General features: G+C 32.3%; 4 protein-coding genes across 6 annotated transcripts; 3 read left to right on the plus strand and 1 right to left on the minus strand.

Annotated features, from left to right (window-relative positions):
* The first annotated feature begins 782 nt into the window (after positions 1 to 782).
* On the plus strand, positions 783 to 2,189 carry LOC100780867 (40S ribosomal protein S21). The gene is made up of 3 exons (XM_041017435.1): positions 783 to 1,372; positions 1,456 to 1,588; positions 2,124 to 2,189. The coding sequence occupies exons 1-3, from the start codon at positions 1,323 to 1,325 to the stop codon at positions 2,187 to 2,189; spliced, it is 249 nt and encodes an 82-aa protein (XP_040873369.1). The 5' UTR covers positions 783 to 1,322.
* A 1,689-nt stretch (positions 2,190 to 3,878) lies between these two features.
* Positions 3,879 to 4,593, plus strand: LOC102659723 (uncharacterized). The gene is made up of 2 exons (XM_006584378.1): positions 3,879 to 3,885; positions 3,980 to 4,593. Exons 1-2 carry the CDS (start codon positions 3,879 to 3,881, stop codon positions 4,591 to 4,593), a joined length of 621 nt encoding a protein of 206 aa, XP_006584441.1.
* Positions 4,594 to 6,725: 2,132 nt separating this feature from the next.
* LOC102666234 (putative F-box protein At1g67623) lies at positions 6,726 to 7,672 on the minus strand. Its single transcript, XM_006583966.4, has one exon. The coding sequence runs from the start codon at positions 7,607 to 7,609 to the stop codon at positions 6,884 to 6,886; it is 726 nt and encodes a 241-aa protein (XP_006584029.1). The 5' UTR covers positions 7,610 to 7,672; the 3' UTR covers positions 6,726 to 6,883.
* A 1,379-nt stretch (positions 7,673 to 9,051) lies between these two features.
* Positions 9,052 to 12,908, plus strand: LOC100781401 (alanyl-tRNA editing protein AlaX-L-like). 3 transcript variants are annotated; one of them, XM_041016856.1, is made up of 9 exons: positions 9,052 to 9,150; positions 9,298 to 9,565; positions 9,641 to 9,790; positions 9,879 to 9,991; positions 10,124 to 10,216; positions 10,675 to 10,777; positions 10,851 to 10,925; positions 12,258 to 12,353; positions 12,647 to 12,908. In XM_041016856.1, the coding sequence occupies exons 2-9, from the start codon at positions 9,467 to 9,469 to the stop codon at positions 12,704 to 12,706; spliced, it is 789 nt and encodes a 262-aa protein (XP_040872790.1). In that variant the 5' UTR covers positions 9,052 to 9,150; positions 9,298 to 9,466; the 3' UTR covers positions 12,707 to 12,908.
* The last annotated feature ends 268 nt before the right edge of the window (positions 12,909 to 13,176 follow it).

Consider the following 13,176-nt stretch of genomic DNA (forward strand, 5'->3'; position numbering starts at 1 on the left):
TAAAATATGCTATTTAATTCAACTTAGATTACCCTATCATTTTTTTTTTACAGAAAGATTACCCAATTGTTGTTGGATAAGAAAAATAATGAAGAGCTTGATAGTATCATATTTAACATGTCACTTTTTTTTGTCATTAGTTAACAAGTCACCTAACTTCACGATTACCTTAATACCTTGGCTATTCTTGGATCAACACCATCTTATTCAAGCTTGTTTATTCTGTTTTAAAGTGTTTTTGTCAACATTTGTCACGGTTAGTGAAAGCAAAAAGAAATGGTTCTAAGTAGGCTTGAAATTAGAAAAAGGGCCAGCATTGACAAAATCGACATGGGAGATTAGAAGGCCTTAATTTGGGCTCAGTATCAATCTAATCGGGCCCAAACCCCAACGATGACAGAAACATCCCCTGAATTTTTTAAGGGGTCTTTTGGACACTTTGTGATTGAAGATGTTCTAAGGGGTCTTTTTTCATATTTTTATCCTACAGAAACATCCCCTGAATTTTTGCTACACCGTGACAGAATTAAATCCGTTAAAGAAAAGCATCATGTGCATTACATGGACACTTATGCCTTGTTCTTCCTCATAGAACCTGTTAGCAATTGGAGGTCGTGAAGCTCCTAAAAATTCCCAACATTGAAGATGACCAATGTCTTGTCCTTTGATTCCAATGGTGGGGGAAAGTGAACTAATCTTGTGTAGACAGTTTTACAGTAGTCCCCAAATCTAGCGGCTGAGATTCCTTTCCCATTAAATTGGATTAAAAAAGTAATTACTTTCTTACTTCTCTATACACTCAACAATGGAGGATGGATTTCACTATTCTCCGGCAATTTGAGTTTCTAGTCTATAGAACCCGCACCGGTTTCAAAATTAGGAAAATGAGACAATTCTAAACTGAAAAATTAAGAAACATAAACAAAAGATAAATAAAAGATTTAATTAAATTGCAAAAAGATCCCTCAGAATAACTTGAATCACAGGGGGAGAGACTCATTAAACCGCCGAAGAAAACTTGCTCCAAAGGAAATGCCTAATTCTTTCGCCCCTCGAGGTACGTTCTTTCTCTTGGTTTTTTATGTTGTTTTGTAACGTGATTTGGATTCTTGTGTTTTCGCATCCTCTTACGTTCTTAACATTCTCAATTTTTGTTTATTCCCCTAGTGATTCTATGGTTGTCAGTGTGATATTTTCGGTTAATCGTTGTTTGTTGTTTTTTGATGTGGAATTGTGAAACTTTTATTCACTGATTTAGGTTTCTATACATTAAACGAATTGAAGAGGCTTATACGATTATACCCCGATATAGAAATTAGAAAATGCAGAACGAGGAGGGAAAACTCACTGGGCTATATGTTCCTAGGAAATGGTACTACGTTGTCACGTTTTTTCGAATTGTGGTTCTTTTGTGGAATTTGAACTGATGTTATTGTTAAAGCACGTACGTTGCAACTCTGCCACTAACAGACTCATAACTGCAAAGGACCATGCCTCGGTTCAGATAAACATTGGCCATTTGGATGAGAATGGTATCTATAATGGTCATTTTTCCACTTCTGCTCTCTCTGGCTTCGTTCGAGCACAGGTTTACCATTTTTCAAATACATTACTTATTGCATTATGGTTTACTATTATTTAGAGTATTGGCAACTTAGAGCTTCCAATGACAGCACACATTGCCTTTTGTGGTTAGTGAATTATCATGTTTTAAAATAAGCACCTGGTAGTATCTCTATGTTGCATAACTGCATTAGCATTGTTGATTACCGATGGTTATCCTTTAAAATAACTTAATTACCGTAGGTGGGGTTGGGGGTTGTGTGGAGCGTTTGGGTTTAATTCTTCTCTGGTTGTGTAGTTATACCATTCTATTCACCTCTTTTTACTCTCTTTTTTTGACGGGGGATGAAGCTATGATACAGTGATATGATTAACACTTGAAAGTGGAGCAGATTCAGGTTTCTGGTAGTTTGTTTGTTTTTGCATGCATGCTGGAAATTTAGATTTAATTGTTATACACTTTGATTGCTGTGGGACATAGATGTTTTCAAGGACACGCTTTTATATAGTTTACTCACGATTTCTATTTTTACCTAATGATTTTATGTTTTCCTTTTCAGGGTGATGCTAACAGTGCATTAGATAGGTTGTGGCAGAAGAAGAAAGCAGAAGTTAAGCAACACTAGAAGTGTTAATAATTTTTTGTCTGAAGTCCTACATTTTCTAGAGACATTTCAGTATTATGATTGTGGAACTTCGGTAATTTAGTTATAAATTTTGCAATATTTTGTTTTTCTCAGCTGAAAGCTGCTTTTTGACTGACTGACACTGCATTCAGAAATATTTGTTCGTTTACTCAAATACCTTCCACTGATTTATGATTGATTATGTTTGAGAATCTTATCTGTTTGGTTTAACTTTAGGTCAGCTTGTTGATGTGATTATCCTTGTAGTAGTATAATATGATTTTGTGCCTTCTCTATAACTTAAGAATTGTGCAATAATATGATTTTGCGCCTTCTCTATAACTTAAAAAACACTAAAACAGTCCTTAAAATTATGCCACTGAGGGCAAATGTGAAAAAATGGCCATTATATATTGATACATACCATTCTCATCCAAATGGTCAATGACAGTCTGTTATAGTGGCAGAGCTGCAACGTACTTGAACAACCAACCCCGCAATTCAAAACAACGTGATAACGTACCATTTCTTAGTGAGCTTTCCCTCCTTGTTCTACATATTTTATATCAGTGCATAATCCTCTTCGATCGTCTAATATATAGAAACCTAAAATCAGACAAATTAAGTCCATAAGTCTTCAACATATATATAAAAGAGGAATTAAATTATATCCATATAACTTTTACAACTATTATAATAATTATCAAAGTTCTATGTCGCATAAAAAAAACGTAAACAATAACTTACGGAAGTTATCACATTGATAATCAGAGAAGCACAAGGGAAATAAACCAACAAATATTGAGAATGTTAATACTGTATTTGTAAGAGAATGCGAAAGCAGGTTCAGAATCTAAATCACGTTATGACAAAATATAAATCTAACTTATCTCTTTCTAACAAAATTAAGTTAAGATTATATATGAAGTGATGTAATGATATTTATTTTGACAAAATTTGGATATGAATTGATGTATCCTCGATCAATGTGTCCTTTGTAAACATTGATGCAAATAAGGTTAAGTAACCATTTTGACTTGGTCCAACCGAGTTATATAGTGGTGGAAGTGGACGCTTTAGGCGTTTTAACTTGGGCTTGGGGTTTTAACTTGTGAACCATACGATAAATCTAACGATTCAGATTTATTATAAAATAATTTTAAATATTTTAATAACTTGACTAGTGTGGACCATTAGATGTAAACGTTATGAATGGTGAGGATTTTGTTGGAGGGAGTGGGAGAGGATCGTCCTTATCCTTTTATATATATATATATATATATATATATATATATATATATATATATACTGTCCGAATTTGCACATGTGATTCATTAATATTTTTTTTCTATCTCTTCCCTCTTACATCATGTCATGTCACTTATATATCATACATATATATAGTAGGTATTGAATAGCATTTTCAATGTTTAAATATATTTTTTCATATTACGTAGCAGTTACTTATTAGAAAAGAGCAATTAAAAAAAAAAAAAAGGAGCAGGAAAGAGGCCCACGTCCTGCCAGAGGGTTATACCAAAAATTTCACCATGATTAAAAAAAACCTTAAATCAAAGTCCAAAAATTTCCTGAGTAAAAACTGTTGAAAAACAGATCATTTATGGTGAAGAAGATGAACTTTAAGAGAATGACTCAGAATTCTTGCATGGTGGAACCATGCAGACACAAATGGCTGGTTTATTAGGAGTAAAAAAAAAAAAAACATCAAGAAACAACATAGAGTGAGAGATGATGAATTTGTGAGTCCCATATTTCAAATGTGTTGTTAGAAGAGATTTCCACCTCTGACCTTTGCAATGTTAAACAATGTTGCGAAGAGTTTCTTGATGCCGCAGAGGACGATCATGTATACCAACAGGCGTCCCTGGAGAAGTTTGCGTTGGCGTCATTGGCATGGTTCACCAGCGACAGCGAATCCTTGTTTCTGAAACGTTGCAAGGAAACTGGCAACACTGAGATCGTGTACCGCGAAGCAATGGTGGAGTACTTCACTTCTTCGAGGGTGGAGTCAGGCCTCGAAAATCTGAAAAAGGTCGCCATGGAGGGTCACGATGAGGAAAAAAGTGCATGCTTTTTTATGTGCAGTGAAGACGAAGGAGAGAAAAAACAAGGTTTTGATATTTTTTGTTCATTTAAAGCGTCCACATCTATTATTATGAAATGCAGGAATAGGGTGAAAGCTTTTGTCCAAAGCATGTGGGTCAATAACAAAGCAGTGATTCGAAATCGCAAGACATCTTTCTGCCCTTCCGTCACGTGCAATAGTGAGAGGCTGAACAAGCTTTCAAGATGGACGTCATCTTCTGAAGATGAAGAAGCTGGTAGCAATGCTATTTCCTGTGAATGTTGCCGTGTGGATTATGAACTTTGGACTGTTTTGTAACATTTTTGGAGTGTAAGTTCAATTTGTCTTTATCTAAAAAAAAAAGATTAAATTTGTCTTACAGTAATGATAGTAAAACAATTGTACAGATTAATACAATTGATTATGGAAAAATTGTTATTTTTTAAACTTAATTTAAAAGTGTTTTAAACAAAGAGATCAATCTTCACAATACGGTCAATAAAAATTCGAGAAATATTTACATTTAGGATCTAATTGTGTTTGAAACTATATTGTCTTAGAAAGGAAATAAATGCAAAAAATGGAAATGGAATTTCAAATATCTTACATTATTATTTTGTTCAAAATTATAATTTTTTAATAATTTAATTAAAATCTACTAGCAATTTAATTTTTTTCTAACATGATTTTTATTATTTTAAAATAATTAATTTAAGAGTTGCATCCATATTGATTATGGTAAAATTGTTATTTTAATAAAATATACTTTAAAAGTGATTTAAACAAAGAGATTAATCTTTCACAATAAAATGAATTAAGATATAAGCTTTTATGAGTGAAATATTTACATTTAATGTACAATTGTATTTTTAAATTAGAAAGAAAATAAATGTGAAAATCCAAAATGTGTGAAATCGAATTTCAAATCTGTTACATTCTTTTTCTTTCCAAATTAGATTTCTTTACGAATTTAAATAAAATGTACTGACAATTTAAACTTTTCTAACATGCTGTCTAATTATAGATATTTCTATATGGTAAAAATACTAAAATCGATATTTTTATTTTATAAAAAAAAGTTACTTCCATATTGATTATGGAAAATTTTCCATTTTTATAAAATTAGTTTAAAAATGTTTTAAACAAAGATTAATCTTTCTCGGTATGTTGAATTAAGATTCAATTTTTTTTTTTGTTGAGATCATATGTAATTTTTTTTGCAATTATTCATATTCAAAATATGTAAAATCACTATGAGAAACAATTTTTTTATATATAATATTTAACGTAGTTACGTATACAAAATAATTTTTACTTCAGATTATTGATTAAGCTTCACACCAATAAAAATATTATAATCCTACGAAGAGTATCATATTATCATCCTGGTTATCATACTAATGATAATATAGTTTTCCAGAAAATTCATGTGTCAACAAGATTTTTCTCTCTCTAAATTATGCTAAGTGTAAATTACTGAGTTCAAAAGCAAACACAACATAAAAAGCAACCAAAATCACTGTTTATAATATATGAAAAATTAAATGTAAATTAATTATATTATTTATAGAAAATAAGAATTAAAATAATTAATTGAATTGTATACAAAAATAATTTAATTATCTTGATTTAAAATATTTATTATATTAATTATATATTTTAATTAGTATTATTCATTCTGTTAATCGATTGATTGATTAAAGTTAATTAATTCTTGAAAAATATTAACGGTAATTAGAAACATGTATATTTTACTGATTATTATGGAAAAAATTGTAAAAAAAAATCAATTAAATCAAATTATAAGACTTAATTGATTGTCACAAAAATGTTAAAGTTAATTATTCACACGCGTGCACATACACCTACAAAGTGCATGGTAGTGTGATTGGAACTAGAGTCGGAGACAAACACACGCAAACTAAGTGCATGGTAGTACTTGGAGACAAACACTTACTAGGGTCGAATGAAAATGATCACAAGATATAGTGTTACCTCTGGTCATGAAATATGGTGCGGCGATCTTCTTCCCCTTAATTTTCAGACAATATTTTTTAAATACGATCAAATACTAAACATGGATATATAATTTTTTCTTAGAAATTCAAGTTTTTAAAATTATGACGTTGTGAAACTCTATAGCTAAATCTAACTCCATAGAAATCTCACTTTCCATCCAAGAAAGAATCCTACATGATTAATCACAAATCAACATAAAGTACGCAAATCTAGAACAAGAGAATTTAATTTACAAATGAAGGAAAAGTTTTTATGCGGATAGAAATCTTAGTAAACTCAAAAGGAACAATTAGATTGATAGTTTGTAAAAAGACCATTCCCGTAGACATATGGTTTTTCTGGAAAACTTGTTATAAGATCATACTCTTTGTTGGATACCAAATGGATCTATATATATGTGAGAATAATATTGGAACGTGATCATATTTTTCTGTTTCTAAAATTCCCTTTGGAAGACTATACAAATTAAGAATGTTGAATATATATAAAATATAAGGAGAGAAAAACAAGAACTTGAAGATAGAAATATTTGTACTAATTGGTTTCCCATTCTGATTCTTGATTGGTTCTGGATGACAAATTTAACTTCTTAGACTCCAAACATGTTGCAAAAGAAACCAAGTTCATGATCAGCACCGCAGCGTTGGCATGAAATACCACCATCTTTATCCTCAAAAGACGACCATCTTTTTGAAAGCTGCTTCTGTCTCTCACTATCGCACGTACCAGAACCGCAGAAAGATGACTTGCCATTTGGCTTATTTTTCAGCCACATGCTTCGAACAAAAGATTTGACCCTCTTTCTGCATCTGATAACAGACGTGGACTCTTTCAAGGAACAAAAGAGATCAAAACCTTGCTTTCTTTGTCCTTCATCTTCACCACACATCAAAAGCATGCAATAAACATATTTGGCATCATCGTGACCCTCCAGCGCCGCCTCTTTCAAATTCTTGAGACCCAATTCTACCCTTGAAGAAGTGAAATATTGAAGCATTCCTTCACGGTACAAAATCTCCGAGTTACCGCTCTCCCTGCAACGCTTCAGAAAGGAGGATTCTTTATTGCCAGTGAACCATGGCAGCGGCACCAACGCAAAATTCTCCATGGAGGCGTGACGGTACACGTAATCATCCTCGGCGGCGTGAAGAAATTCTTTGCAACATAGTTTTATCATGCAGTGGTCAAATATGGAGCGAGTGGCCACCTTGGCAAAAATCTCCACTTGCAACTCCTTCGGAAGAGATTTGATGGTGGTGACAGACACAGATCCATGCTTCTTGTTGCTTCCTTTCTTAACTCTTAAATCAGCCATTGCTTCAATCTTGAAATCGATCTAACAGGGAAGGTTGGAGGAGGGGGAGGCTTTCTCACCTTACAACATATGACTCGGAAAACGCAATGTATATGTATATACTAGTAAGTGTATAAGTCGGTTGGAGACCAAGTCAAAATCGGTTACTAAGAGGCATCTATGTAAATATCTTATCTAAATTTTGTCATATTATATTGTAATCTTGTTAATTTTATATAAAAAACAATTAATATTAATATAATTTTGTCAAAACGATAGATTAGATTAGATTTATATCAGCATAATCTATCCTAATTTTAATTTTGTCAAAACATGTCACAAGAATAACTATGATTTATATGCTATCATTGTCTTAAAAGTGATAATATTTTAATACTCACTTATTTTAAACATTTCATCAACAATTTTTATTTGGTTATATCTCTCTTCTTATTATCATATCATCAATCATATTTATATTTTTTTTTCTTTTTTCACTTTTCTTGTGGATGAGTTTAGTTGTCAGCAAAGAATGAGAGAGAATAAATAAAAAGATAAAAGAAGGGAAATAGGTGAAAAATAGAATGACAATGACAATGACTTGTTTAAGGGTGTACATGAGTTGGGTTTCACAAAACTTTTAATCAATCCAATCAAATTTAAATGGATTTATTTGTGTCGGTTTCTTAAGAAAAATATTTAAAACTCAATCCAAATTAATCTATTTGTATGTGATTTGAGTTATATTGTATCGACGGGTCAAAGTATTTAAATTGTCTGTTATTTTTTTAATTCAATATTTTTATTAAATAAAATATTGAATACATAACTTATAATTATCACGTGTAGTCAGATAGTAGAAGAAAAAAATCAAGGAATTAAATTATTGTTATTATCATCACATATGTTAACATGCTATGTTAAATATAGTTTAAAAATTAAAATATAATAAACAAGTTTAAGAGTCACACCGAAGCTTAAAAATTCAAAAACTATAACTGTTACAAAATATTTTGAAGATTTCAATGTTAGCAAATAGTCAAATGAGTAGTACAAATAGTTTGAAACAAATTAAAAAGGAGGAGAATGAGTTTTATAGCGTCTGGCAGACGAGCACGTGTGATCGCGCCTGATAGACCAACATGTCTGGTCACGCCTGACAGACCAACACTTTCTAACCCTGTCCCACCTTCCCTGCCACCTTATCACGTGCCATCATTTCGGAGAATGCGTCCAACGGAGAAGTGCATGTAAATAATTTGAGAACAGATCCATTTAAGTAAATAATTTGTAAAAGGAAACCCATAGGATATTTTTGCCAAGATCCTCTGCAATTGAAAAAATTGGAGAGTGTCCACTCAAATAAACGTGCACCATTTATTTAAATTAACGACTGAGATGAATATTTACCATTACTCAGCGTTTCAATAAACGTACGGAAACAAGTCAAACAACTCTAGTTTTGTTTCTGTACAGCTTTTCCCAAATGAATTCTGGTGAAACCTTCCCTTTCGACCATCACTTACAACGAGGAGCAGTTACAACTCTAATATAAATTAAAGGTTTCAACAACTCTAAAATAAATTGAGTTTAATATCTATTGTTAAATTACTTTATTACTAAAAATTAATAAATCTTATGATACAGACTGAAGATTTTTTAATCTAAGTTGGACCATAACCCTTTTTTTTTTTTCTCAAACAAATCAGGGATGAGTTTGATAACTCCAATGATACGGTGAGTTTTTCCCAACCGTTAATTCCAAATCAATGGTGCATATTTATTTCCATTGGAGAAAAATGTTATTGAAGCAGGTGGGTGTTATTTCCGTGGTCTAAAGCAAAGTGAATTAGACTTAGATTCTGATTCTGGGATTGGATGGAGCTAGGCCTCATGGATAAGAATCCAACGAAGCTGGAACACTTTGATGACATGTGGAGGCTCGAATCCACTGCCACACTATTATCTCACTTGAAGGTTTGCTTTAATGTTTTAGTTAATTATGACAAATGGTGAAGGAATGAAGAATTCTAAAACTAATAATCTGGATAGGGGGATGATGGTCGACATGTCTTGACATTGGATCGTACAATATTCTATCCGCAAGGTGGTGGTCAACCTGCGGATACTGGCTTTGTACTCATTCATGGCTTTGATAACAACAAATTTCTGGTTTCTGATGTTCGGTCCAAAGATGGAATTGTAAGTTTCCAACAATCAAATTTCAGATTACTTTTTGTTGTTGAATCCGTCTCTGGGTTGTATTTATTATTTTATTACTGTGATGTAGGTTTTTCACTATGGTTTCTTTGAGAACCTGGGCGGGGAATTTGAGCCTACACTCGAGAAAGGGAAGGAGGTTTCACTCTTTGTTGATCAGCCCAGGCGAAAACTCAACTCCAGGTTTAAATTTTTGCAGACCATGAAATTCTTCAATCTTTTCTCTTCAATGTGTGATTACTACACCGTTTATAAGAAAAATTTTAATTCTGCTTCTGTAAATCTAATTCTTTTTTGGTTTTTTCATTTGTGTAGATTGCATTCAGCAGGACATTTGCTTGATATTTGTTTGCCAAGAATAGGATTGGGAAATTTAGAGCCTAGCAAAGCCTACCATTTTCCTGATGGGTATATCATTTTCCTGTTTTTGAATCTTTTTATGCGCCTAATCTGAATAGGTTGAGTCTTGAAAGTGATCTATTTAATATCCAAGCTGACTGGCAGTGTGGTATACATCAAATCATTGCTGATGTAGGATAATATTAATCATGATCAAATGGGTTTGCTAGAAGTCTAACCCTTATCTTCGTCACCCAAAGATTTGCATGGTGACACAGGTCTTGTAATGATTTTTTTGGTGATGTTTACATCTTTGAGGGGACTTGCATGGTAAAAAAAATCTATAGAAGACTAATATAATGAATAATATGTGGAAGACCAATTTAATCAGGGGTTTACTCAGAAAGATCTAACCTTCACTAATCAATCTCCTGCTGTTGTACTCCCATGAGTATTCCGTTGAAATGTGTTCAGAAGTTCTAAAGTTTGCTTCATACTTGCTATTGTATTGTAACTATTGTTTCCAGGCCTTGGGTTGAATACAAAGGTACAATTTCACAAAATGAAATGCAGAGTAAGCAAAAGGATTTAGAGCTGGAGGCCAATGCATTAATTTCCATGGGAGGAAAAGTAAGTGATCATGTTCACAAATTGCTTTTTATATGTAGCATCAGGTTCTGAAAATCTTCACCTTGCCATGTAGGTTTCTGTTGATATATTACCATATGATGAAGCTGCTAAGCTTTGTGGTGGGTGTCTTCCTGATTATGTTCCCAAGGTCAGTCTATAAAAGATATAACCTTACAGCTTACTGCAAATAATTTCCTGTGTTCTTTATACTGAACTAGTTGTTGGCTTTGCTATAACCATAATGCATGTCACATTGTTATCTTACAAAGTGCCTAAATATTTTTATTTTTATTTTTGGATAAATCAATCAACTTCTGTTAGAATTTCCTTCAAAGGTCCACTGACAAGTGACAAAATTACAGTACTATATTTTGTATCCCTTAGTATAGCGTCAGGAATATTCCAGCTCATACAGTCTCTTCCATTGGTCTCTGATGCTGAAATTCTACGTGGGACAGGAGATTCACGCTTATGGTGTTCTATCCACTTTGTACTTTGTAGAAGTCCTCATAAGTCATAAATATGAAATTGTTTTCATGAAAATGGAAGAAACTCTCATTTCAGTCATTGTGAAATATGAAGGTGATAAAATCATTTCAAGCCTTAATATCAGTGTGCTTGTGTCAGTCAGTCTGCCTGCCTGCCCTACATGCATGTATTTACTGGCATAGAAGTAGAACCAACCTGGAGAGTGTCATATATTAGACTTCAACCTTGTTTGTTTACTGTTTTGAAAAATACAGTTTTATGATTCCTATAATTTGTCTGTCTCCTGAGTATATTTTAATGTGTTTGTCCACTGAGCACATTTTTGTTTTCTAAAAGTTTGTCTTAGAGGACTCTAAGAAAACATTTTCCAACTATTTCTGTTTTTTTTAAACACTTGTTTTGAAAATGATTTTCAAAATTTAAATGGGAAATTGATTGCTGACTAGTGTGGAAATGCTTTAGAAAATGGTTTTAAAAAAAATGAGAAGAGAATCGAACTGGCTCTTCATGTTTTTAAATAACTGTATTTTTATGTTTTCGTTTTTTTGTTGTTGACATCTCAAAGGACATGGGATTTATGCCATACATCATATATCACTTCTCAATCAGTGTATTTGTATTTACACTGCGTCATTATAAAGTATGAAACTGAAAAAATGGAGAAATTGTTTTTCTTAGGAACACATATTCATTACCACAAAAGGATAATGGTGGTGGTAAGCAGTTTTATAATGTCAGATATCTACCAACGCCCTAGCTACTGTCCTTGCTTGTTGAAACTGGTATTTTGTTATAAACTTACAATAATGGAACTGGAGCTATTCTTTGAAATTAGCTGATGTAGAGCATTCACTATCTTACATTTATGTACATTACCGGCTTATACTATATTAAAGGATACAAAACAATGCTAATTTAATCTCAAATCTGGTTTTGTTCTTACTTTTCTGCACCACCCTATGTTTCAATATTGATACATCAACTCTCATAGGAAAGCACACCTCGCATTGTGAGGATAAGAGATAATCCTGGCTGCCCCTGTGGTGGTACTCACGTTGCTGACATTTCAGACATCAAACAAATTAAGGTATGAAATCCATTTATTTAAACTAGTCAGCTAGATAGGTTAGGTTTGATATTTTTTGTGTCAATTACTCAGTTTGCTCTTTGTAACTAATAAGGCTTTATTTCTTTGTACATTTATTACGTTTTATAAGTAGCACCATTGAAGTTGTTTGATTGAAGCTGTTGAATTAATCCAAACTTGGTTGTTCTAAGACTTATTATTTGGTCATAAAAAGAGACTTTTTTTCCCTTGTTATATTTGGTTGGTTGGTAATAATTGTGTTATATGCTTCTGTAATCTGTGTATTTGATCAGGTTTCTCAAATTCGCTCAAAGAAGGGGCTGACAAAAGTCTATTACTATGTTGAATCCTAGTTATATGTGGCTGAGTCTGGTGCCATGAAACTGCTATTTGAGCTCCATACTGATGACTACTCTTAAATAAACATCACAAGAAACTAGCTGAATCAGTATTTTGTATATAGGTCTCAGTTGGATAAATTTCTCTATAAATACTTACAGAAGAAGATAAGAATATAAAATAAATTGAGTTTCTCTTCTGAGTTCTGAGTTAAAATCAACTTGGGTACTTTAATTTTTTAAAAAAAGTTCTTTCATTTAAGTTGTTTTTCACTTACAAGAAAAGTTTGATTCATTTTACCTTTTTTTTGTCACTTTTTATGGAAAAATTTATCAAAACAATTAGACAATTCTATTCATCAATTGTGTTCTTGGTACCACCACAAGCAGTTACATCTAGTCATGGGAAAACTTGGATAATGAATTTGAATAGAACAATTTCTAAAAGCATGTCAGTAGTCAATGAATGGCTTGAGGGTAGCAAT

This window comes from Glycine max, chromosome 7 (assembly GCF_000004515.6).
Source record: "Glycine max cultivar Williams 82 chromosome 7, Glycine_max_v4.0, whole genome shotgun sequence".
Lineage (NCBI taxonomy): Eukaryota > Viridiplantae > Streptophyta > Magnoliopsida > Fabales > Fabaceae > Glycine > Glycine max.